The 23,318-nt window shown below is 40.7% G+C and overlaps 1 protein-coding gene across 4 annotated transcripts in view; it reads right to left on the reverse strand.

Annotated features, from left to right (window-relative positions):
* Positions 1–10,454: 10,454 nt before the first annotated feature.
* Positions 10,455–23,318, reverse strand: part of SEMA5A (semaphorin 5A) — a 371,086-nt gene continuing 358,222 nt past the window's right edge. For 3 of the 4 annotated variants that reach the window (XM_084881922.1, XM_084881921.1, XM_084881923.1), the window contains 3 exons: positions 23,088–23,135; positions 17,844–18,055; positions 10,455–16,355 (listed from right to left, as the gene is read on the reverse strand). In XM_084881922.1, the coding sequence (XP_084738048.1) occupies positions 16,236–16,355; positions 17,844–18,055; positions 23,088–23,135 (380 nt within the window). In that variant the 3' untranslated portion in view covers positions 10,455–16,235. The remainder of the gene's footprint in view (positions 16,356–17,843; positions 18,056–23,087; positions 23,136–23,318) is intronic. The other variant, XR_014794856.1, reaches the window with a different exon arrangement.

Here is a 23,318-nt window from a genome sequence, read left to right on the forward strand (position 1 = left end):
AAAGAAGCAGAAACCACAAGAGCACCTTCTCACTGGCACAACTGTGCTCTATCAGAGAATGCAAATTAAAAACACAATATGAGCAATTGAGACATCGAAGCTTATACTTGGGAATATGATCTGCACAAGATGGCTTGTGGTAGTGAGGCGAATACCCTGCAGTTCCTGGGTAGGGGTTTGCAAAAGTGGACTATCATTGATATTTGTCCCAAATCCTCCTAACATTATGAATACAAGGACAAAAAAAAGGAGAGACAAAAAATGTCCTACTTTGATGCTCTATATTCTACTTTCTCAGCCCTTACAGATGAGCCTTAGAAAAGAGGAGATAAGTATGAATAAAATGGAAATTCAAAATGGCAAAAAATTACTCCTGTCTGATTCATGTTGTTTTCAGAATGGTAAAAACTGATTATCTCATTCTGATAAAGAGGCCACTCTGATTAGTTCCTATGTGATTGTAGCATAAAGAGCAGTGATAATATGTTTGGTTGATGAGTTAAGATATTAAATATTTATAATGGTTGCTATTCATACAGATCAATTCATATTGACTTCTCATGACTGTCCATATCAAACTGAGGAAGAAATGTAATCATGCAGTTAGTTCAAAGATGATAATTGGCAAAATGGATAATTCAGGTAAAAATGGCCTCCATTTCATGCCTCAATTATCAATGTTCACTGATCCTTACAAGTTTCCTTTAAAAGGACAAAGTGGAAAATCATTCAGTCTAGCCATCTGACAGTGAAGATAACTATAAGAATGCCAGGTGTGGTGTTTTTTGTTTTGTTTTGTTTTTTCCTAATTTTAGCATGCCGTTTCTTTTTTGATTTCTCTAAAAAGAGAATAGGGAGAAACACTTTCTATTCACTGCTAATATCTTTTTCCTTTTTATCAAACTTATAATCATAATAACCAGGGAATATGCTGAGACTATTATCTCAATAGAAAATAGGATGAATATCTGTCTGGATTTGTGTGTGTGTGGGGGGGGGGAGTGGTGAACTATGAAAGGTTAGATGTAATCAGGGTAAGTGTAAAGGAAAAATGAGCAGACAGTGACTACCTTAGCTGTCTATCTCTGTTTCCTTCTTGTTTCATCTTCTAAGAAGTGTCTGTGGTCACATTTGGTTGATGTTTTTCATGATAATTATTAAGATGTCTGGAATTTTCCTTTTCCTTGGATTATTTTGAATCTTGTATAGTATTTTCTTCAGCTACAAGTAATATAAAATAGAGTAGAGTGGCTTAACCACATACATTTTCTCTGCAGCAAACAAAGGGTAGACGTATACATTCTGCTTGGGAACCAGGTTCCCCCATACCTTCGTATTCTGTAATCCTGAATGTATGACTTTTATCCTTATGTTCACAAAATGGCTGCTGTGCCACTAAGCATCACATTTTTATTTCAGGCAGCAAAAAGAAAAGGGATTAAGAGACAAAAGAATGTGCCATATACGTCTGATCCTTTGTAACTACATAAGAGGAGCATCTTTTCTTCCCAATTGCCAAATGGACAACTATCTGTACACATATCCCTTTGAGGGTTCCTCCTTTCAGTATTCATGAGCTGAATGCACCAGTGGGAGAAGGAGAGAAGGGGAGAAAAGTCAAGTGCAGCTACCACAAAAAAAAAAAACACCTAAAATCTGCAAAATTACATCTACACATAGCTTCCAGCAACCAGAGAACTGTCCCAGTGGGGGTCTGCATAGTCTAAATCATAGTCATGGTTTAGAAAAATGGATATATACTCTTTTTATATTGAAAATAAATTTGTTTGCTTTCTCTGTATTGTAACTCCTCATTTGGGTGTTCTTTATCCATATAAAACAAAGGGATCCTCAGAAGAAGAGTTGGTATTCTCAGATAATTTTAATAGTTTTGCATCAAAACAATAAATCGAATATGGTCCTTCCGAGTGTTAATCTCTCTTTCACATGGCATTCCTGATACAAAAGGGTCAGATAGCATCTATAGTCTATTCCTCACCACTGTGGAGATGATATCCTGATAGAAGCCCCTTCCCACTCAGCTCATGGTGAAGCCTGCCCTTTTCCATCCCACTGTGAAAATGAGCTCAGCTTTCTCAGTAAATCCTTCAACATGGTCACCTTAAAATGCAACCAATTTATTCTCCCTTTAAAATGTTCCTCTTAAAGCCTTTATAATTTCTGGAACTCATTGACTATGTTTTATGCTGACAAGAAAACCACCTGATTCTATGATATATGTAGTCCATCCTCTATACACAAATAGTCTTATTTTTCAGAAGATAATTTAGGAGCATAAATTGAGGACAAGCAAATGTCCACCTCTAGAAATAGATGTTGAATGTATTTTTATTCCTTGACTAATTTTCCAAAACCATTTTCCTTATGTCCCAGAACTTTAAATCTGCTATAAGCACTCCTTCCCACACCCATTATTATAAAGCAGGGGTGGGGAACCTTTTTTCTGCCAAGGGCCATTGGAAATTTATAGCACCATTAGAGGCCCGGTGCATGACATTCATGCACTGGGGAGAAGGGTCTCTTAAACCATCCTGTGCCTAATCATGGTCTGGGACCCCTCATGGGATGTCTGCCTGTCAGCTTAGGCCCGATCGCCACTGTGCTTGTCAGCTGGCTGAGTGGTGCTCCCCCTGTGAGAGCACACAGGGGGGCAGCTCCTGCATCGAGCATCTGTCTCCCCTGGTGGTCAGTGTGTGTCAGTGACCAGACATTCTGCCATTTGGTCGATTTGCATATTAGGATTTTACTATATAGGATTTATGGGCCACACAAAATTATCAACTTAAAAATTAGCCTGCTATATTTGGTCAAATATTTAATTAACTCACCCCTAATGCTTTGCCAGGTTTAGACCAAATTATTTTGAAGTCCTTATACAACCTGAGAGCCGGACTTTCCCCACCCCTGTAATAAAGGAAGCTTATACCCCTTTTAATTCCTTTTAAGTATACGTATCCCATAGTTTCTCTTTCTGATCAAAACATTCTTGGGCGATCAGACTCATTCAGCTGGCAGTTAGCATCTTTGGAGTCAAATGTAATAGCTACTTACAGGACACATCATTTCTACTTTTACCTGGCTCTGTGTCAAATTGTTAAAAACCATTTAACTAAATTACTGCTGAAAATTACCAACCTTAATTTGACACTTTAAGAATCAATGATTATAGTTTTGTTGATGGTAACTTTTGCTGTGGAGAAGCTTTTTATTTTGATGTAGTTCCATTTCTTTATTTTCTCTTTAGTTTCCATTGCCCTAGGAGCTGTATTGGTGAAGAAATTGCTTTGGCATATGTCTGAAATTTTGCTGCCTGTGGATTCCTCTAATATTTTTATGGTTTCCCATCTCACAACAAGAAAGCCCACTACATGAGAGAACATATTTGCCAATGTTTCATAGATAAGGGTTTAATCTCCAACATTTATAAGGAACTCATACAACTTAATAAAAGGAAGATAACCCAATCAAAAATGGGCAATGGACCTAATTAGATACTTTTCAAAAGAAGATATAAGGGAGGCCAAGAGACATATGAAAACATGCTCAAAGTCACTAATCATTCAAGAGATGCAAATCAAATGACAATGTGGTACTATCTCAAACCTGTCAGAATGGCTATCATCAACAAATCAACAAAGGACAAGTGCTGGCGAGGATGTGGAGAAAAAGGTACCTTCATGCACTGCTGGTGGGAATGCAGACTGGTGCAGCCACTTAGTGCTCTCAGAGTATACAATTTTACCTATATGTTCCCAAAAATTCTAGTGTAGCACTTCTTAGTTGGGATTCAGGAATCCGTAGTTTAACAACTCCACCAGGTGATTCTCGTCATGAGAGAAGTTTGGGAAACACTGTTGTAGTGAGCATTGACCAGCTGTCCCAGCTGTTCCTCTTTTGAATTCCATGCCCACAGAATCTTTGATCGTAATACATTCTTGCTTTCTGCTGCTGAGTTTTAGGGCATTTGTTACACATCTTTTGTAACCATCTCATTATAATTGACCTGATGTTGATTATCTTGGCCTTCAGAGCTCAGAACAAAAATACGACATCACTTCTCCCTCACTATTTTTTTTTTCCTTGGGGAATAATGCAAATAAGTACAACCCATCCCTGCTATGCTGAACTTTTCCTTTGCTGTCCCGGGCTATCAATATGTATTTGCTAATTAACTTTATGTAAATAAATTGTAGGCATTTTCCATTTTCAGGGTTTTTCAGGTTATTTTTCACTAAGATATATTATGTCTATTAGGTGCAGCTGAGATAGAGTAATCTCACACCTGTGTCCATATTTTCCCCAAGTCCACGGTTTAATTAGACTCTGCTTTCCATGTTAGTACTCAGCTCTGTGCCCTCCCCACACTGACGGGCCACTTCTCTCCACAGATGAAATCTTGTCGTCAAAATAAATAAACTTTTAGGACCAAGTCTGAGTGATTTCCAGAAACTAGAAGGTATGTGGAATGTGAACCCAATTCTTTGGCTGGCTTTATTTCTCTGAATAAATTAACATTTCAGGAGGGGGGTCATTTAGCATTTTTGTCATGATGCCCTTTTTCCTGAAGCCGATATTAGGAATGCAGTCATCACATCGGCAACACAAACAGCAATACCATGGTTACTTGTCAATTGCTAATCATGTCTGTATTCTTTTTGGTATTTTTCTCTAAGCCTTTCTCCAAACTTCTATATTTTTCTCCCAAATCCACTGACATCACATACCATGTTGATCTGATGTGCTCACCTGAGCTGTCAAGCATGAATTTTCATAGACAATCACATGAGATACAGCCTCCTTCTGAGTAGACTTCAGGGGGTAAGTTTTAGTGCTCTGCTGAAATTATGGTTCTTATGGGTTCTGTGAGGCCCATTTAATTTCACTGTATCATCATTTACCAGAAGCTGCGATATAAAAATAAGATCTGATTGAACACCTGGGGGGTCTAATCGGGGTGATGAAGATGGAGGACAAGTCAAGATGCCCTTGGTGTTAAGGAGCCCGGACTTTTGGTTCTCCAATCTGTGCGATAAGAAATTTTCTCTAATGCTTAATAGTGACTTTCCCTTCATGACTATGTTGTTGCCTTCCTTGTGGGAAGAAACATGCAATTTTTCCATAAGTTATGTAGTCCTGGCCTCCTGACAAGTCAGCTTAACCTCACTCCTAATTTCTATATTTTTATTTGTTTTATCATTCCATTTTTCCTTTTCTTTAATTAAACAAAAATCTGGAAACTTTGAAAATCATGGCTTCATGCCTATGCCATCTTATTTACAAAGAGGCAGAATACTGGCTAGTACTAAGTACATCACTGGCTACTCTGTCCCACATGTCTGCGATGGAGTAGTTGTAACAAACCATCAACCTGCATGTTGTGAGTTCAAATTATGTGCATTTAATAATGTTGAATGGCCCCCAAATAATATTCTCCTATTAATTTATTTATTCACTCTAAAAAATAATTCCTAACCTAGTTTTCATGGAAGACCTTCTGTGTCTTATGTTAGACATATTAGGTGTAAAGAAAAAATTTTAAAGATAAAATTCATTCATAACCACTGACAACACCTTGCCATACTGGCAGTCAGCAGCTGCATCGCTGCAGGTTGCCCAAGACCAAACCAGAGAGAGTCAGACCTGCATTAGCACCATTTGTCCGCCATCCAGAACTGAAATATCATTGCTGACAGGTACACATAAGCAACTGTTTGACATAGAAATTGGGACTCAAAAGAACTGTTGGCCCAGTAAGATACTCACTATATACTGATTCATTTGCCTCTCAGCATAACTATTATTGTTTGTCTCATTTTTGGCTCAGATAAGTGTATTTCTAGTATCACATGAGCTCGTTTATCTAGGGGAAATAATGAACAACATAGACTGATGAACAAAAACAGACCCGGAGACAGGGCAGCATCAATCAGACTGTCGGACCTCAGAGAGAAGGTAGGGGAGGGGATAAGGGGGAAAGATCAACCAAAGGACTTGTATATGCATATAAGCCTAACCAGTGGTCATGGAAAACAAGGGGGTGGGAGCATGTGTGGAGAGGGATGTGGGATGGGAATGAGGGGATGAGGACAAATACCAGTATGTGATATCTTAATCAATAAAGAATTTTTTTAAAAAAGCAAATTTAATCTGAAAGGTAAAAACAAAAAACAAAAAAAGAGTCCAAAAAAAGTAGATGTTAACTGGAGAAAAAACAATTTACAGGCTAACACTGCCTCAAATCCTCTCTTCAGTTAGCTCTTTCATCTTTCTAAAATCTGTAATAGGGCTAAAATCTGTAATAGGGCTAAAATCTGTAATTTTCCCATTTCAATCTATGTAATGGCATCTATGATGGAAATGGGAAAATCACCAAAGAAGCTTGGGGAAAAAGATTATGGTTAAAGATGAAAGAAGCCAAATTGGTGACAACTTAGATGCACCTTGAGGGTTCAACAGACTAAACAGAACCAGATTCATAGATACAGACTACAAACTGAGGGGAGGATTTGGGAGAAGGCCAGGTGAAAAAGGGAAAGAGATTGAGATATGCAAATTGATCATTACAAAATAGCCACTGGGATGTAAAGTAGGTCATAGGGAATATATACTTTTGACATGTTTACCCCTTCTATAATTTTTGTAATGCTGAGTACCCCTCGTACTCATGAGAATGTAGTAGAATTAGGCGCAGCTAAGCATGGTACAGTGCATATCCCCACCAAACTCTTCCTGTACCCCTGGGGGTACGCGCACCACACTTTGGGAAACACTGATATAGTATGGGTCCAGGTGAGTAATAGACTTATGGGGGATCACCTTGTCAGTTATATAAACATCTAACCACTAGGCAGTACACCTGAAGCTAATATAAAATAATACTGAATGTCAACTGTACTTGACAAGTTAAAAAAAAAATGTCTTTTAGAAATCCAGCTTAGAATTTAAAATCTTGAATTGTTAAAATCTCAAATTATCAAAATATACTCTCTAATTTTTAAGAATTCATTTTATTTTAATTCACATTATTTTTAATTCAAATTATTTTAATTCAGTCTTATATAAGACTTCCATGAGATAATCATTTCCAAGTGAGGGGCGACTAGTATATTTAAGTGAAGAGATGACTTTCTAGAACTGTGTTGAGCATCCTTGCTTGAAAATGAAATGCACAAGGGAACTTCTCTGATGAGTCACAGGAAAGCACATGGTGTGAAGGTAGCCCTGTCTAATAAGCTCCTCACATCACTCTGCAGAAATAAAGAGATGTGAAGAAATGCTCTTCCTTCTTTCCTTCTACAGGACCAGAGGGAAGCTGGCTGCCCCTCCCCCCACCTCTGTCTGATTAATTCATCAATTTTTACCGTTCTCTCAGAATGAATCAATGTCTCCCTGACGTACTTACATAAACACAAAATGAATTTTGAGCTTCTGGAGGGCACAGTCTGATCATTTCAGATCCCAAACTGCCCCCACGACAAAGCTCTGCCTGAGGTTGACTCTCCACAGTGGCTTCTGGAATGTGAAAGGATGAGTCCTGGGATCCTAGTGATGTTTGTAATGCCCATCCCCACCCTCAACAGGCAGTAACAGCACTGTGAGCAGTTCCCCTGTATTTAAGCAATAACATTCTTCCAGAACATGAAAGAAAAAGCTGATATTTTTCCTTGTCCTAATGCACAATCGTGCAGCACAGATCTGCTCTCTGCTTTGTTGATAAAAACAGACTTGGCGCAGCCTGTCAATTTTTATTGATGGCATCTCTTTATTTCAGCACTCCCTGTCCTCCCTGACAATCCAAACCCACGTCAAGTACAGCAGAGCTCCATGAACTTGGGTATGACCTAGGGAGACTTATACCCATACATCTCCTTAATCCAACTGCAAGGTCAGTCTTGTCCATAGGCAACTAAGGTAAGAACAAGATAGCGCTCAACATGGGTCATGACAAATGGGTGGCTGTGGCTTCCTGCAGCTTGGGCCACTTCATATTCTTTGCCCAGCTTAACTGGGAGCAGGAAATCTTGGGGATTTGAGTGATACTTGGAGAAAGAAGACAGCCACATGGACCCTCACACATAGGCTGCTGAGTGTGCATTTGTCCTAACATTCAGAAGACCTTACCCATCTATAGTAGAACTTTTATAACCTTCTGTTTTAACAAAATATTTAATTTAGGAACACTATGCATTTGTGGTAGAACTTTCTGAATGGCAACTCCTTCAGGTTTGCAATTTTTCAGTAAATATATTTTCTTTACTTACAGACAATCTGCATCTCTGTGTGTAGAGAGGGCAGTATGGAAAAGAGGTCTTAGTATCAATTGATCACAATACTTTACAGGTGATAGAAGATCAATGAAGACCAGCTTTTCCAAGAGAAATAGTTCTCCTGTTCAAGATATCTAAGCATTAAAGGGAGAATCCAATGCAATGTAGCAAACAAAAATTGGCAATATTTTCTCTAATGAATCTATTTGTGAGTTACATGTGTCAGCCTGCTTTTTTGCTTCAGGTTATTAAAATTCTGCACACAATGCTTAGTTCTAGTACTGCAAGCATAAGATTATGGCACACCTGCTCTTTTCCCCTAAATCCCTTCCTCTCCATTGTTCCCAAGCATCTTATTCTTGTCTTTTCATTAGCCACATTAAATCCAGCAAGGTGGGTGAGCTGTCACCCCTCGGGGTACTAGAAACACAATCAAAGGACATTTCCATCTGGGTTGCATAACATCTCATTGTCTCACAAAGGATGATCTTCCAAACTTTCTTCTACAGTTCAACAATAGGGTTCATTGTGACCTAGGTCCCATTTCAATTTCATTGCACTGTTGAAACTTGTTTTCTGAACAGCTTCCAGAAAATAACCTGGCTAAATTGTAAAGTTAACAGTGATGGGTTTTGAGACAAAGAAGACAGTTGGCTGTTTTCTAGCCCTGAGAGATCACCCCTATGTCCTGACCTCCAGACTTAGCAATTTGACATTTGCTGATGGGCAACAATTCATCCTTAATAAATCTCCAGTCCTTGCCCATGGGGCCTTTCATTCTCTCAACATACCATTTTTATATTTTTATATAGTTTTATTTTAAATTTTGGGCTCAATATTAAATGCTTTTTAACATTTTGCTCAATTGAATGTATATAATTACATATATATATATATATATATATATATATATATATATATATATATGAAACTATATACATGTTTATATATAGAGTCATGGTGCATAAAAATTCATGCACTGGAGGGGGTGTCCCTCAGCCTGGCCTGCCCCCTCCCACAGTCTTGGAGCCCTTAGGGGTGGGAGGCAACCTGGCAATCAGGGGAAAGCTATGCCCCATCTCAGCTGTTGCTGCCACTGCCAGCAGCATAAGCGACTATTCTTGGGTGGCTGGGCAGCTGCCATCCAAGGTTTGCATGTGCTTCAGGCCACTCCTGCGTGGCTGAAGGGCTGCCGAGACTGGGGGACTGCAGAGGCAGGCATGAGGAGCCACCCAGCTAAGGCTTAGGGGATTGGGCACTGCCATCTTGTGGCTGTGGATGCTACCATCTTTGAGGACTGGGCAGTCAATTAACATATTCCCTCCTTATTGACTGTGGGCACCACCATCTTTGCAATGTGAGGGTCAATTAGCATACTCCCTCTTTATTAGATAGGATACATATGTATATATTAGATATAAATGTAGATATTGGAGAGGGGGAGAGTATGAATACTGAAATATAACTCAATAATTTTCCTGAGCCAGGCATCTTTTTAGCTGGGTCCATGCTGACTGATAGAGGTTTATTCTAAAATAAAACTTGTTTTATGCAAAGAATGAAATATGATGTGTAGGAGATGAGCATAATAAAATTTTACAGTTCAATAATCAAGAGTATTTAATACCAACTACTTATAAATTAAAAATCTGATTGGCACCTGGCTGGTGTGGTTCAGTGGTTGAGCTTTGACCTATGAACCAGGAGCTCAGGGTTTAATTCCTGGTCATGGCATATGCCCAGGTTTCAGGCTAGATCCCCAGTGTGGGACATGCAAGACACAGCCAATCCATGATTCTTTCATCATTGATGTTTCCATCTCTCTCTCCCTCTCCCTTCCTCTCTGGTACAAATAAAAAAAATTTTTTTAATAAAATAAAAGCCTGATTGGCTTTCCTTGCCACACATTTTTTATTGTCCATAGGAATATTTCTGAAAGTTCTTTACTGCACAGAATCATGAAGCTGGTTGGCTCTGTATTTGCCACCACTTGAGAGGGTTCAGGGTCTGAAGAACCAACAAGAGCATATTCTGAGGTTTACCCACGTGGTCATCCAGTCTCACTCTGTGGCAGTGCTCTTCTTCGAGTAGTGCCTGCTCCTTAGCACATTGGGGTACACAGGGACTTTGACGCTATGCAAAGAAAAACGCCACTAACTTGTTTCCTAAATGGTAGGATTTATTTCACTGCTCACATACAATTGAATGAGACAAACTATTTACATAACACCTAAGTACAAAAAATATAATACAATTTATACTGTACATAATCAAGATTCCCTATTTTGTCCCAGACAGAGGTGAGGAGGAGGTTACTATGAAACAAAGATTGCTGCACTGTTAGCAGTACTTTGAATCATTCATCAAACTTGTTTTTTTTAAAAAAAGATGAATAAGTTTGGGTTATAGGAATTGGCAATTTACCAAGAGCGGTGAATGAACATGGCATTTTCAGTTCTGTAGCAATAGCTCATTTCAACTTAGGTTGTTTTCAACGGAGTTGAGGCTGGGAGAATGTGAGTTGGGTAACCCCCTGCCCACCCCTTCCTTCTCTAAATTCCCATAATTGATCCAATGAAATAGGCAATGGGCTCCCTGCCTGGGCTGCCACAACTGGTGTCTTCAACTGATTTTCGGAAGCAATGCATCTGTCAAGTGTCATTAAATGACTCTCTTCGGTATCAACCTGGACAGCTCTTAAGGGGGCATTTAAGACCAGTGAATTGATGAACAGGAAAAACAAAACAAAAGTGAAGACCATTGGAAATTTGTATTTCGAATTGAATGTAAGATCTGAAAGAAAAGAGTGGCATGTTCACCGACCCTGGGAGGAAATACTCAGCCATCCACAAACACTTCAACAAGGCAACCAAATTCCATCTCCTCACTCAAATGAAGGGAAGGCAATGATATCTCATTCTAAAAAAGCTCCACCATGATTCATATATAAATGGCCTTTTAAAAAATGAAACAATCTCAAATGAGTTTATTTTGTATCGCAAAACAGCAAAAGCAAATTAAGAGAATGAGGCTTTTCACATTTCATAACATTTTCCAAAGTCACGTCAAATGGCATAACACATTTTGCTACACACCTTTGAAGAATCCTACACTGGACCAAGTTTATATATTTTCTCTGCTGATGCTCTACATGGTGGTGTTTGGTGGTGAATGTAGGTGCTTAGATTAAAGGTTCAGACTCTGCTTTCTTTCAAAGTGCAGAAATTCGTTTGATTTTGGCCAATAGTCATGGTATAGAGCAGTGGTCAACAAACTCATTAGTCAACAGAGCCAAATATCACAAGTACAAGGATCGAAATTTCTTTTGAGAGCTGAAAACTGACTTCTGCGGATGGGCCATTAAGTTTTAATCGCACTGTCAATGCTGCCTGCACGTGGCATTTTGTGGAAGAGCCACACTCAGGAGGTCAAAGAGCCTCATGTGGCTCAAGAGCAGCAGTTTGCCGACCACTGGCATAGAGGAAAAGCAATCAACTGTAGTAAATAAAACACCATTAATTTCTTAACCTAAATTAAGAGGGAAAACTTTGTGAACTTGTGAAGCAGTTTTGACAATGACAGGAAGGAAGGAAGGAAGGAAGGAAGGAAGGAAGGAAGGAAGGAAGGAAGGAAGGAAGGAGGGAGGGAGGGAGGGAGGGAGGGAGGGAGGGAGGGAGGGAGGGAGGGAGGGAGAGAGGGAGGGGAGGGAGGGAGGGAGGGAGGGAGGGAGGGAAGGGAAGGAAGGAAGGAAGGAAGGAAGGAAGGAAGGAAGGAAGGAAGGAAAGGAAGACAGAAAGCATTATTCTAGGTGGTTCTCATTTCACTCACCTTATCTGTGGCAACTGTCAACAGCCAGTGTCTGTTTTCCTATCTCTATGGACTTGCCTGAAGGACAGTGTCAAATATCTATATCTTCTCTAGGCATCAGACTAACATTCATACTACAGGGCAAATGCTAAGGCGTTTTCTGGAGGATGTAAGATTTAAGTGATGTCCGTTTCTGGAAGCTGAGGCTGGGTCCATCTAAATTCTAAACACACCCTGGTACCTACTCTGGTGCTCTACCCCAGAGGGGGGTGAAAATCACATCTGAAGATGATGTGCTTCTTAGTCATTTTCTGTTCCAAGAGGCACAGAAGAATGAGTTTCTTCAGAGAACAGCCGATCAAGCATCTGCTTTGAACTGGCACCAATAATATCAGATGGAATAACAAGTCATTTTAAACAAGGCACTGGCAACTTTCTATAGGAAATGAAACTATCTGAACTTGCCAAGGATGGCTAGCAGTGCTCTTTTCTTAGTGGCATGGCTGAATAGCTTGGACTTTCCAAAATCCAGCATTGCTCCGAGCTTGTATTTATCTAACGTGTGAACCATTTGAATTACTGTTCATCTAATACTTGGATGCACTGGAATTTCATTGTCAACAAGTTGAGGAAGAGCATGATCATGTTTGAAACACTGGCCTCATATTTCTAACTAAATGGTGGAATGAATTTTATTCCTCTGCCCCCAAACATTATTGGTTTAAAGAATGCCATCAAGTGGTTTTCTATCTCTACTTTTCCTCTTCCTGGTTCTCAACTGGCTGCTATTATCATGCCACAAGTTAACATATTTCCTTAAATGAGAATTGGTTTTGACTCTGGTCCTGAGTTAACAAGCTTGATCGCTTTCTCTGGCAGAACCATTATGATCTTCTGAAAATTCTATGCTTTCACCGGGAACAGCCTACTGTGTCAGGCTCTGGGTTTGGTGTTAATAATGCATTCCCTTGGCAGAGTGAAACCTTATTTCTGAATGAGAACAGGTCTTTATTTCTGATGCTTCTGTAACATGTACCAACATGAGACCATTTAATAAAACTGAGCCATCTGTGCCAAAAATATATATGATGCACCTGTAACATACATCCTTAAATAAGGGGGTATGGAAATTTCAGCAGTTTTGTTTTTCTCTTTTCTGTAAAATGGTGGTGCACTGTAGATGGTGACTAGTCTGGTCTAGAGAAAGGAATGCTGCAGGGAACCACTTCCAAAAAATTTAAATGAGACGAAAGTCATTTCCTAAGGAAAACCAGCCAAACTTTAACTGTATCCAGAAATAACCCTAAAAATTAACCTGTGATTAATGTCAGTTGACATCAGGTTCCTTTAGTGGGATTAAATTGCTTGGTGGAGCATAAAGTATTAATTTATAACTGTGCTTCTTGTAGTAAAAGGAAAAAGGAGAGGAAAGAGAGAACAAAAAAAGTCACACAGAAATGAAAAATGTGACAAGTGACCCCAGAGGTTTGGGCAGGAATCCCAAATGTCCCAGCCGAAAGGAGGGCTGCTATGTGAGGGAGGTCCCAGTAGAGGTGGTAGGCACCTCGGTGAAAACCCACACATGAGGGCTCCTGCCCTGAGGAGAGGTGTGGAGGTGGCACATGAGCAAGAGCTCAACAGTGATAGAAAAACAGCTGGTTACAATGCTTATATTATAGGTGAAATGATCCTAAACCAACTAAAACCTGTTAAGTAGTAAGAAGAAAAAGAGAAGAAAGATACAAAGAGAGAGAGAGAGAGAAGCCAGAAAAGCCAGAATAATTTTCCTTTGAATAGAGTATCAGGGAACACATATGACGTGATTTATTTGCAGTGATAAACAAGAAGATTTATGGAATTAACAACAAGAAAATTCTGTTTGTGGATGAAGGGTGTTTCCCCCCATCATTATATAAGATTGATTAAAGACCCATTTTGATGTCATTTAGAAAGCATTTCCCTTGAAGTCCAGCGATGCTTTTTTTGAAATATTAGTTTCCTCTTTCCTCGGGGAAATAGAATGATCTTTACAGTTTAGGAAATTTGGGGGGGGCGGGGGGAGAAAGGAAGGGTTCAGAATAGCAGATAAGGTGATACACAATGAGATCATTTTTCTTACAGGAGAGTGATGATATGAGTTGAAGAATCCAGAGAACAATTGGGAACCATTTGGCTGCATCGCACCTCTGGAATGTGGACTTTGAGTAGAGAGAGCAACCCTACACCGCACAGAAGGAATACACGGGATGCAACCTGAACTCCCCATAGCAAAGACCTGGAACACCATTCATTTACAAATCTACCAGGCCTCCCAGAGCACACCTGGCATTTACATTTTATTTTAGAGCCATTTTTGCAAATATGGAAATGTGAGAATATTTTGAATTCAATATTACTGAACATAAGATTTTCCCAACACTTTATGAAACTGTTTCTTCAAATCAGGTAGGGTAAAAATACACATATGCTAATAAGTCTATGTTCCTCAATGCCCATACTATATAGTTTCAAAAATCTGAAGGTTCATTGATCAATAAGAACATATTTCAATGTCCACCCACACCTTTATAGCAATGCCCCGAGGCATTCAGTGATGACTTTCAATCTTGTTCCCACTTTTAGTAATTATTCAACCAACTGTCATGTGTTATGCATCAGTTGTTGATGAATAATTTATCCTCTTTTTTTTTTTCCCTTACCGAGGACCACTCTGAATTGTACAGCACTCTAAAATGCTCAGAACCACAAGGATCATTACAAACCTCATATCCAGATACCCTGATTTCTCAAGGTATATCTTGAAATGTTGTCGCCTCCATGCAGGGAGAAGTGGGAGTTAGTGGATGGGAAGGCAACACTAGATTTAAACCAAAAGGCACCAGAGCTAAACATCTCCCCTCACCTGACCTGGAGGCGGCAATGACAGCTGGGAATTTGGGGAGCAGTTCACTATGTACAGCGATGGGTGGCAGAGAGCGAGCTTTACATATAATTAATGCTCTTGGTAGGGGCATGTCACCACAATCAGTTCTATCAATACTGGGAAATAAAAGTTGACTTTCAATAAATGTCAGAGTCCTCAATACTGTCCAAAGCATGGAAAATTTTAAAAAGTTGTTTTCAATAATATTTCAGTACTTTCAATACTTTCTTCAGTGTCATCATTAATGTTCAAGATTTTTTCTTTGCAGGAGAGAGGAGGCGTAGAGTCTATCCAAATGCTAAACACATGGTTACTTTACAGACTGGCTCTTCAGGACGTTACAATGAACCAGACAGGTGGGCGCCCAGGCCAACGGTGCAGCCAAAAGCTCCCTGGAATGCCATGAAATCCAAAAGTCAGAATAAGGCTAATTTCATAGCAACCTGCAGAACGATTTCCCCTTCGTTGTATCTGTGCCTCCGCTCCTTTCGTTCACCTCCCCGAGTGGTAATACAGGAAATTCATGAAGACCACGGTGGAATGTCTCAGACCTTCTGGAACTGCCTCTGCAGATGCAAGCCAGGTTGCATCCTGAGCTTCCTCAGGCAAGAATCATTCCACATCCAAACACACAAGTTGCTTCTAAGAATTCTACAGTATTCTCCAGATCGGGAAGTTGGAGATCCATGGTGAATCACTGTATGGCCACATTCATATTCTTCATGTTAGCAATACTATGGACTTAAGCACTCTTTGTGTGTGTATATGTGTATGTGTGTGTCTAGGGGTATTCCCATATAAAGTGAAATATTTTCTTGAATTAAAACATCATGAAGATATATGCTCAAAGGCAAGAAGAGGTTCCTTTTTCTAAAGACTCATTCCAATGTCGGCGGTACATTTATTAAAAAGCTCAAGGAAACAATTGACTTGTTAGAAAAATGGACTGAACACAATAAAATAAAATAAAAAAACACAAAACTCCACACCATGGCTCATTCAAGAAGTACTGTAGACCAGATTTTCACATTGTCATATTCAGACTTTTGTTGCTTTTAAGGACATCTATTTTGGGCAGCAATGGGACACTCCTGGCTTGAAATGCACTTGAAATGTATCCAAACTTCATCTCTGAAGTTTCCAAAACATGGGCAGACATGGAGCACAGGCCTTGAGGAACCAGGGAATTACAAGAAGCCAAAAAAATATAAGAGTTATTAGTACTCATCATAATTGTTGAGATCTGTAAAGTAGGCATTAGAATAAGTCTTCCCAGTGAGATGTGGGTTGAAGTATTTGTTTCTCTCCTCTAGGATCAAGTTGTTTTTATTAAATGCCTGCAAAACATAAAAAAAAAGATGTAAGTAATATTTCAGGAAGAGAACATAACTTGGAGATAGTTATGTTGAATTCACACTCTCTCCTAAGGCTCCTTATTGGAAAATGTGTTTCCTCACTTCCCTGCTTCCTCATGCTATTGGCCTTACCAGGGATTTGCCTCATAACTGGAATGAGGTTGGCAAGTTTTGACATCTTCCAGCCTATTTTTGAGTTTTAGGCAGGAAGTTCCCCAGAGTTAGAAAACCTATACCTAAACCTCAAGGAAGCCTAAAACTCTAGCAGATTCTAATGAACAAACACTTGGAGAATGCATTTAGTGCTTCTAGCAATGCTCACTTAGAATGTTATCACGTATAACTGAGTAGATATGTAAGCAGCTTTCTGATTACCTTGAATAAGCATAGGGATAAGACATTTTGATGGAACTTATTTAAGTAAATGCATGGAATTTCATATGACTTATTTTCCTTTTCTGCACTTGTTAGATGGTGTCTACCTCAGGCGTTCTGGCCACAGATGCTCTTCCTTTTTAATAGTCACTACAGGCACCTGCACTTTCCAACAGCTGAACTACCTCAGGGGGAAGGTATATACTGAGAGGTCCAAAACAAAGATGAAGGATTGTAGGCTCAGGCTAACTCTCCTTCTAGAAAAAAAAGTGCCAGAAGGATTTATTAGTGACTAGGCAGCAGTCACTAATACATACTGTTACTAGTACAGTAACAGTATGTATTAGTGAAGAAACTGAGATTCAAAGGAGTAACTAACTTGTAGTCTGACCTATGGTGCAAAATGCCTGGAATTACAACAGCATTTATTTTGCCCAGCACTGCTCAAGGCATTTCATATAAATTACCCTGTTTGGTTCACAAAGGCTCAGTGAGTTTGAGCTGGTAAGTGACTCAGGAACCCAGGCCTGCCAGCTCCAGTGGCGATACCCTTCCCACCCCTGCTTCCTGGCAATGAGGAGGAGATTGGCCATTTATTCTTTCTGGAAAAACACTGGGGAAATTTAACAAAACCCACCAACCTCACACAGCCTTTTTCCATCACACAGCGCTTCACGTGCTTGACAATTCTGTAAAGATAGCCTTATAATGCTCAGGTTGCCACCCTGTGACTCTTGAAAGGGCTAGCCCTCGCACTCATTACCACCTCCCACTGTGTATCGGTCTTCAGCCTGGTCTTATCTTTGGCATGACCTCTGTGTGGCTGCAGAAGGCTGGAACTGGCCAATGGCCTAATATTTTCCAACATTTTATTTGTTGCTGTTTCCATGATCTATGTTTAGCCACATTCCCAATACGAGATGCTATCTGTTCATGGGCAAAGCAAAGCTAAGAAGGCAGTTCATTGTGAGTCAGAGTCCGGTACCTTGACCTCCACCCTGTCACCTGTGCCACCACCAGTGTGCTTTGCCAACAACCCCGGGACCCCTGCCTTCTTTGCACATCTGGATGCTGCAGCCTCTGCCCACCCCGTACCTTGATGGCTTCCACCGAGTCATACTTGTCCAGTTTGTTGATGTGGTTGGTGATGCTGGTGTTGAGCGGGGCCGGCGCGATGGGGTGGATGACGGTGGCATCGTGGGATTGCTGCTGGTACCGCTGGCAGTAGGTGTAGATGAGGAGTGTGAGCAGGCAGCCCAGGATGGAGCTGCTCAGCCCCACAGCGACCATGTGGAACATGTTGAACTCTGGGAAGACAGCGTGGAAAGTGATGCTACACCGGGAAGGAAAATGCTACGGAACAGCTTAGTGCTTTGGTGAAAAGAGAATGATGAAAGATGTCATATGCCAATTCCTTTGAAATAGCATGGCCCCCAAAAGAATTCTCAAGGAGAGCCAGTATATTTTAAAGCAATGCATCGTAATCAAGACTTTTGGAGGTCACCTTCATGCACTAGCAGAAGCTTGTTTAACTTTTTAATGTTAGACGAATGTGCTTCAGTTTCAAGTGCAGCTCGCTCTCTAGTCTACGGGGATTCTAGGAAACATATGCTTCAGGCTCCTGGACAGGCAGGTGTCTCTCCCACCAAGAGAGGATGTGTTGCCAGCTTCTAGCACTGCTCACCTGCCAGCCAGACTCTCTCCCCTTCCCTCTATTTCATTTACTTGATAATGCATTCCACTTACATAATGCTGATGTTTTCTTCATTGTCTTTTTATTATGAATATCAACACATTATATAACATCAGAAAGTGTAAGAGGGAATATACACATACCAAGTTTTGTTCTTTCCTAGGGACTACTACACCACTTTCTGGTGTGCTGTTTCCGAGGTTCCCTGCACACTTCTCTGTGTGTGTGTGTATGTGTGAGTGTACACACACACACACACCCATACATATTTTCCTGGGTAGCAATTTTTTTTCACTTACATTGTATTTCAGAGACCTTATAAAGAAAGTAGAGATCTTATAAAGAAATAAAGAAGCATGGCCAGCATGGCTTAGTGGTTGAGCGTCAACCTATGAACCAGCAGTCAGGGTTCAATTCCTGGTCAGGGCACATGCCTGGTTGTAGGCTCCATCCCCCGTGTGGGGCATCCAGCAGGCAGCCAATCAATGATTCTTTCTCATCGTTGATATTTCTCTCTCTCTTTCCCACTCCCTTTGACTCTGAAATCAATAAAAGTATATATATATAAAGAAAAATAAATACATAAATTGGTCTCTTTATATTAAAAAAAGAAATAAAAGATTTGTGTCAAAGGAATAAAATATGATCTTTTAATAGTCATGAAATGTTCCTCTTCTTACATTTTTTAAAAATTTGATAGAATCAGAGTTATTTTCCTTGAGTTATGAATACAAAGGCGTTGGCAAAGTGAGCGGGCGTGGCTTTATGACTGTGATAGCACTGGCTTGAGTGACCTCAAGGTAACATAAGCAAGACCTGAATAAAGTTTGAGACACAACAACAAAGATATTCATGGTGTGTTTGCAAAACACTTTACAATGAACGTTTTGAGACTGCACACAACATGTGGGCAGAGCTGGTGAAGCTGGGCTTAGGGGAAATTAGGCAAAACAGAACTGACCTGCCTTTTTCTGCTGGGTTGGCCCCATGTGGCTAGCCAGTGGCCTGTGGATTACTGGCCTTACATATTCCCCTTGCTTTCCCCCAGAGTGTCCCTGCCACTGGCCACCAAAGGGTACACTGTCACCCATGTTCACACCTCCCCTTCCCTACCTGTTCACCTGGCCCCAAAGGGAACTAGTGGCAGTGCCTGCTGGGCACCACTGTCTATTCCAGATGGGTCTGCAGAGCCATGACACGAAGCCCTCACAGCACTGAGGGAGAGGAGACCCACAGGTCTGCCTCCCACACCCAGGTGCTGGAATACTTGCACCTTAACCACCCAGGCTCCCCACCAAGGATGTTTCAAGCAGACTTCACCTTGAAATATGCAGCAGACGCTGAATATTTCTTGCCTGTCCCCAACCCCTGACTTTTGTCTCCAAGCTGTTCCCAGGATCCTAAGAGATGGATCCTTTTCCCTGGGGGGATAGACACTGTGCTGAGGCTGCCTCCTCGGTTCTCTGTGAGCACAGCTAACAGGCTCCTACCTTCACTGAGACTCCAAAGACATGACCTCAGTTTTCCATCCACCTCAGGTTTTCACTTGGTTATCTGGCCAATGGTGTGACAAAGTGAAAGGACTCCATTAACCTTTGGCTTTTCCTGATTTTGTCTGGGACAGTTGGATGAAGCACCGAGGACATTCCCCCACACCCATTTCAGGTGCTGCTGTAACACAGGAGCTGTGGGTTTCACAGTGTTGTCATGGCTGTATATTTTAGGGTTCAGACTCCCTGGGGTCGATGCCAGATTCGGATGTAAGTACTCTCTGCCACATGGATAACGTATTTTATGATAACACATGGAAGATGTAGGGCTCCATCCGTATGCAGATACTTCATCGTTAATCACATGAATCATTCCCACAGGTGCCTGGGGAAGGCTGGGGCCACTGACATCTTTATGACGGTTATACAGTCTGTGTGTCACAGCCAACCAAAAATAGCTCTCTAAGATGAAACATTTCAAAAGACTCACATTTTTCTGCATAAAGGAAAAATAGTGCCCATTAAATCTCTTGAATTTGCTTAGTTTGACTCTCTGCTTTAAATATGCTTTTTTTGGCTGGGATTTTTGGGCAGCAAAGCTGGAATAGAAACCAATTGCCCAGTGGATTCAACTGCCTGATTTCCTGTGCAAAATGTGATTGATTTTTTGCAACACGCTAAAAAAAGACATCAATGTTATCTTCCTGAACATCTTTGTGACGTTATTGTTTTTACATATCAGCCCAACAATCAAATCCATTTGACCTTTTACCCAACTATTCTGGCATGTCAATGTCGGCAGCCTAAAAACTTAGTTTTGGGAAGATTTCAACCAAAGAACTTGTATGCATATATGCCTAACCCATGGGCACAGATAATAGGGTGGTGAAGGCCCAGGTTGGGGGTGGTGGGAGGGCAGGCTAGAAGGGGTCAATGAGGGGAGAAAAGGGAGCATATGTAATATGTTCAACAATAAAATAAAATTAAAAAACCACTTAGTTCTGAATAGTGCAGAATAAGTAAAGTTTCTATGATTTATTCAATAGCACCTAAGGCTTAATTATAGGTAGCCATTTGGCACACCTGGCTCAGACACACAGAAGCAGCATTTTAGGACACGAATGGGCATTGCATGATGTTTTAGGACTAAAAGCCTTGGAAGGACTCCCCTCCCTTTACACCAAAAGGATGGGTGAAGGACAGTGGTTTTCAAACTTGTGGCTGATGAGCACAGACTGCCAACTATGCAGAGACATCAGCTGGTGGCCTCCCTCAAGACAGGACCAGTCCCTACAAACACCACCCTCTCTGGACCTTCACTGCCTCGGAGGGCAGCAGACATCCTGCACGCTGGGTGTTGTCTAAGCGTGTCACCTGACCAGGGCTGCTGTGGCTCCAGTCCCCCGACACAATCCTCTTGGCCCCTTTTCTTGGTGCTCCAAGTTTCGAGTTCACTGCGACCCCACTGCCTGAATCTGACCTGAGCTCCACAGCTGACTGCCTGTGTGAATGTGAACTTCAACCAAGGGTCTCATGTCTCTGACCCTCACAATCCGTATGTATAAAATGCAGATAAAAACCCATGACTGATCATTTTCTACAATTCCCTAAACCAAAATCTCTGAAAAGTAATTTCTCATCAGTTACTTGGCAACAAAGCATGGCCTGATCTGCCCGTTTGCTACAGAACTGACCAGAACCGCCAGGAGAAGCATTAGCATATTCAGTTCACCCACTTGTCATGGCAGCATCATTAAAGGAATAGGTTACAAAGTTGGTCTGGGGCATTATGTAATATCCAGTACATGCCCCAGATGACCCATCTACATTCTGAAAAGTGTTCAATTCCAAAACCCTATTTCCAATTCTTCTTTTTACATCAAGAATTGTGGACTTTGGCACCTACAAGAATGTTCTTTGTGAGGATCAAATAGGATCCTTCTTGTCATTTAATACGGTATCTGACATGGAGTAGCTGATCTCAAAATATTAGGGGATTCTCATGATTAGTTTTATCTAAAGTGGCTTGTATTCATCTTCCAGCTGGATCCCAAGTTAGTGACTCCCAGTCTGTGGACTCAATAACCAGACACAGATGAGGCACCAGACATTGTCCCTCTGAGGATATGATTGTCTGCTTGCTCCAGGGGGCTTTTTCAGTCCACTCAGAAAACTAGCACAGAGTGGGTACTCAGCAAAGATCACTGAGTGAATGGGTTACAAGATGGCTGAATAAGCAGAAAGCGAACTCTTATTAAATGTAGTTTATAATGGTAAGTGCATTCCTAAGATATGCCTAGAAGCTCCAGATTCCACCTGAGCATAAAGTGAGTTGCCTGGGACTTTCCTAGAGGATGGGTTACAGTAGGGGTGGTTATTAATAAGTCATCAGTCTATGGACACACACATACAACAAGACTGTGTTGCTGTTGATTGGCAAAGGTGGACAGGGACTGGGCTTGGATATACAGTCAACCCCTCCCTTCCAGACAAAATAGTCATACACAGCAGAGTCTAAATTCATCACAGACTTGAACCAGAGAATGTTGATTTTTGTCATTTAGGGTTCCGGGAAGTTTAAAATGTTCCTTTAGAGTTATACCAGTAGAATCTTATGCCCCCTTACAATTTTGTCATTCCAGCAGTCTGAAGATTTGAGGTTGGCTGCCAGGATTTATAAATATAAACAAACTGTTGGAATACTGTTTTACTCATGGGAACTCTAATATCTATATTTAGTACCTATACAGTATTAAGGTATCAAGATCACGGATTCTTAAAGCTTAGCATTCACCGGTTATCTGAACAGGCTTATTAAACCACAGAGTGCTCAGTCCCACTCAAACAGGCTCTAATTCTTCAGCTCAAGGTGGGGACTGAGAATCTGTATTTCTCTCAAGTCCCAGGTGATGCTGATGGTACTGACCCAGGAACCCCACTTGAGAACCACTAATCCAAATGTCAAATACTGACTCTCAGCATGTATACTACCGAAGCAGAAGGTGTTTGGGATCCAGGAATTTCTCCAGTCTGTTTTTTGTTTGTTTGTTTGTTTGCTTGTTTTCTGCCAAAGGCAAAAACATAGAAACATTCTTTGGCCAAAGAGCAGAAAAATATCAGAAATCAATTAGACTATAGTTAAAAGGAAGAACTTACCCCCACACCTTTTCTCTTCTACGCTACTGGATCTTGCCACAGATACTTCTGGAAAAAGAAAAAAAAAATCCAATCACAATGTGTAAAGGGCATTGGGAAGAAATATTATATCAGTAATTCATTTACAAAACGTCCAATGATACTGAGTTTTATGTGAGCCAAAGTTCCAAAAGCCTGATTTTTTAAAGTTATATTTGTTTCTTTGTTCAACCAACTTGAGCTGCAGGTGGT

This window comes from Pipistrellus hanaki (assembly GCF_964339955.1).
Source record: "Pipistrellus hanaki genome assembly, chromosome: 4".
In the NCBI taxonomy this organism is placed as follows: Eukaryota; Metazoa; Chordata; class Mammalia; order Chiroptera; family Vespertilionidae; genus Pipistrellus; species Pipistrellus hanaki.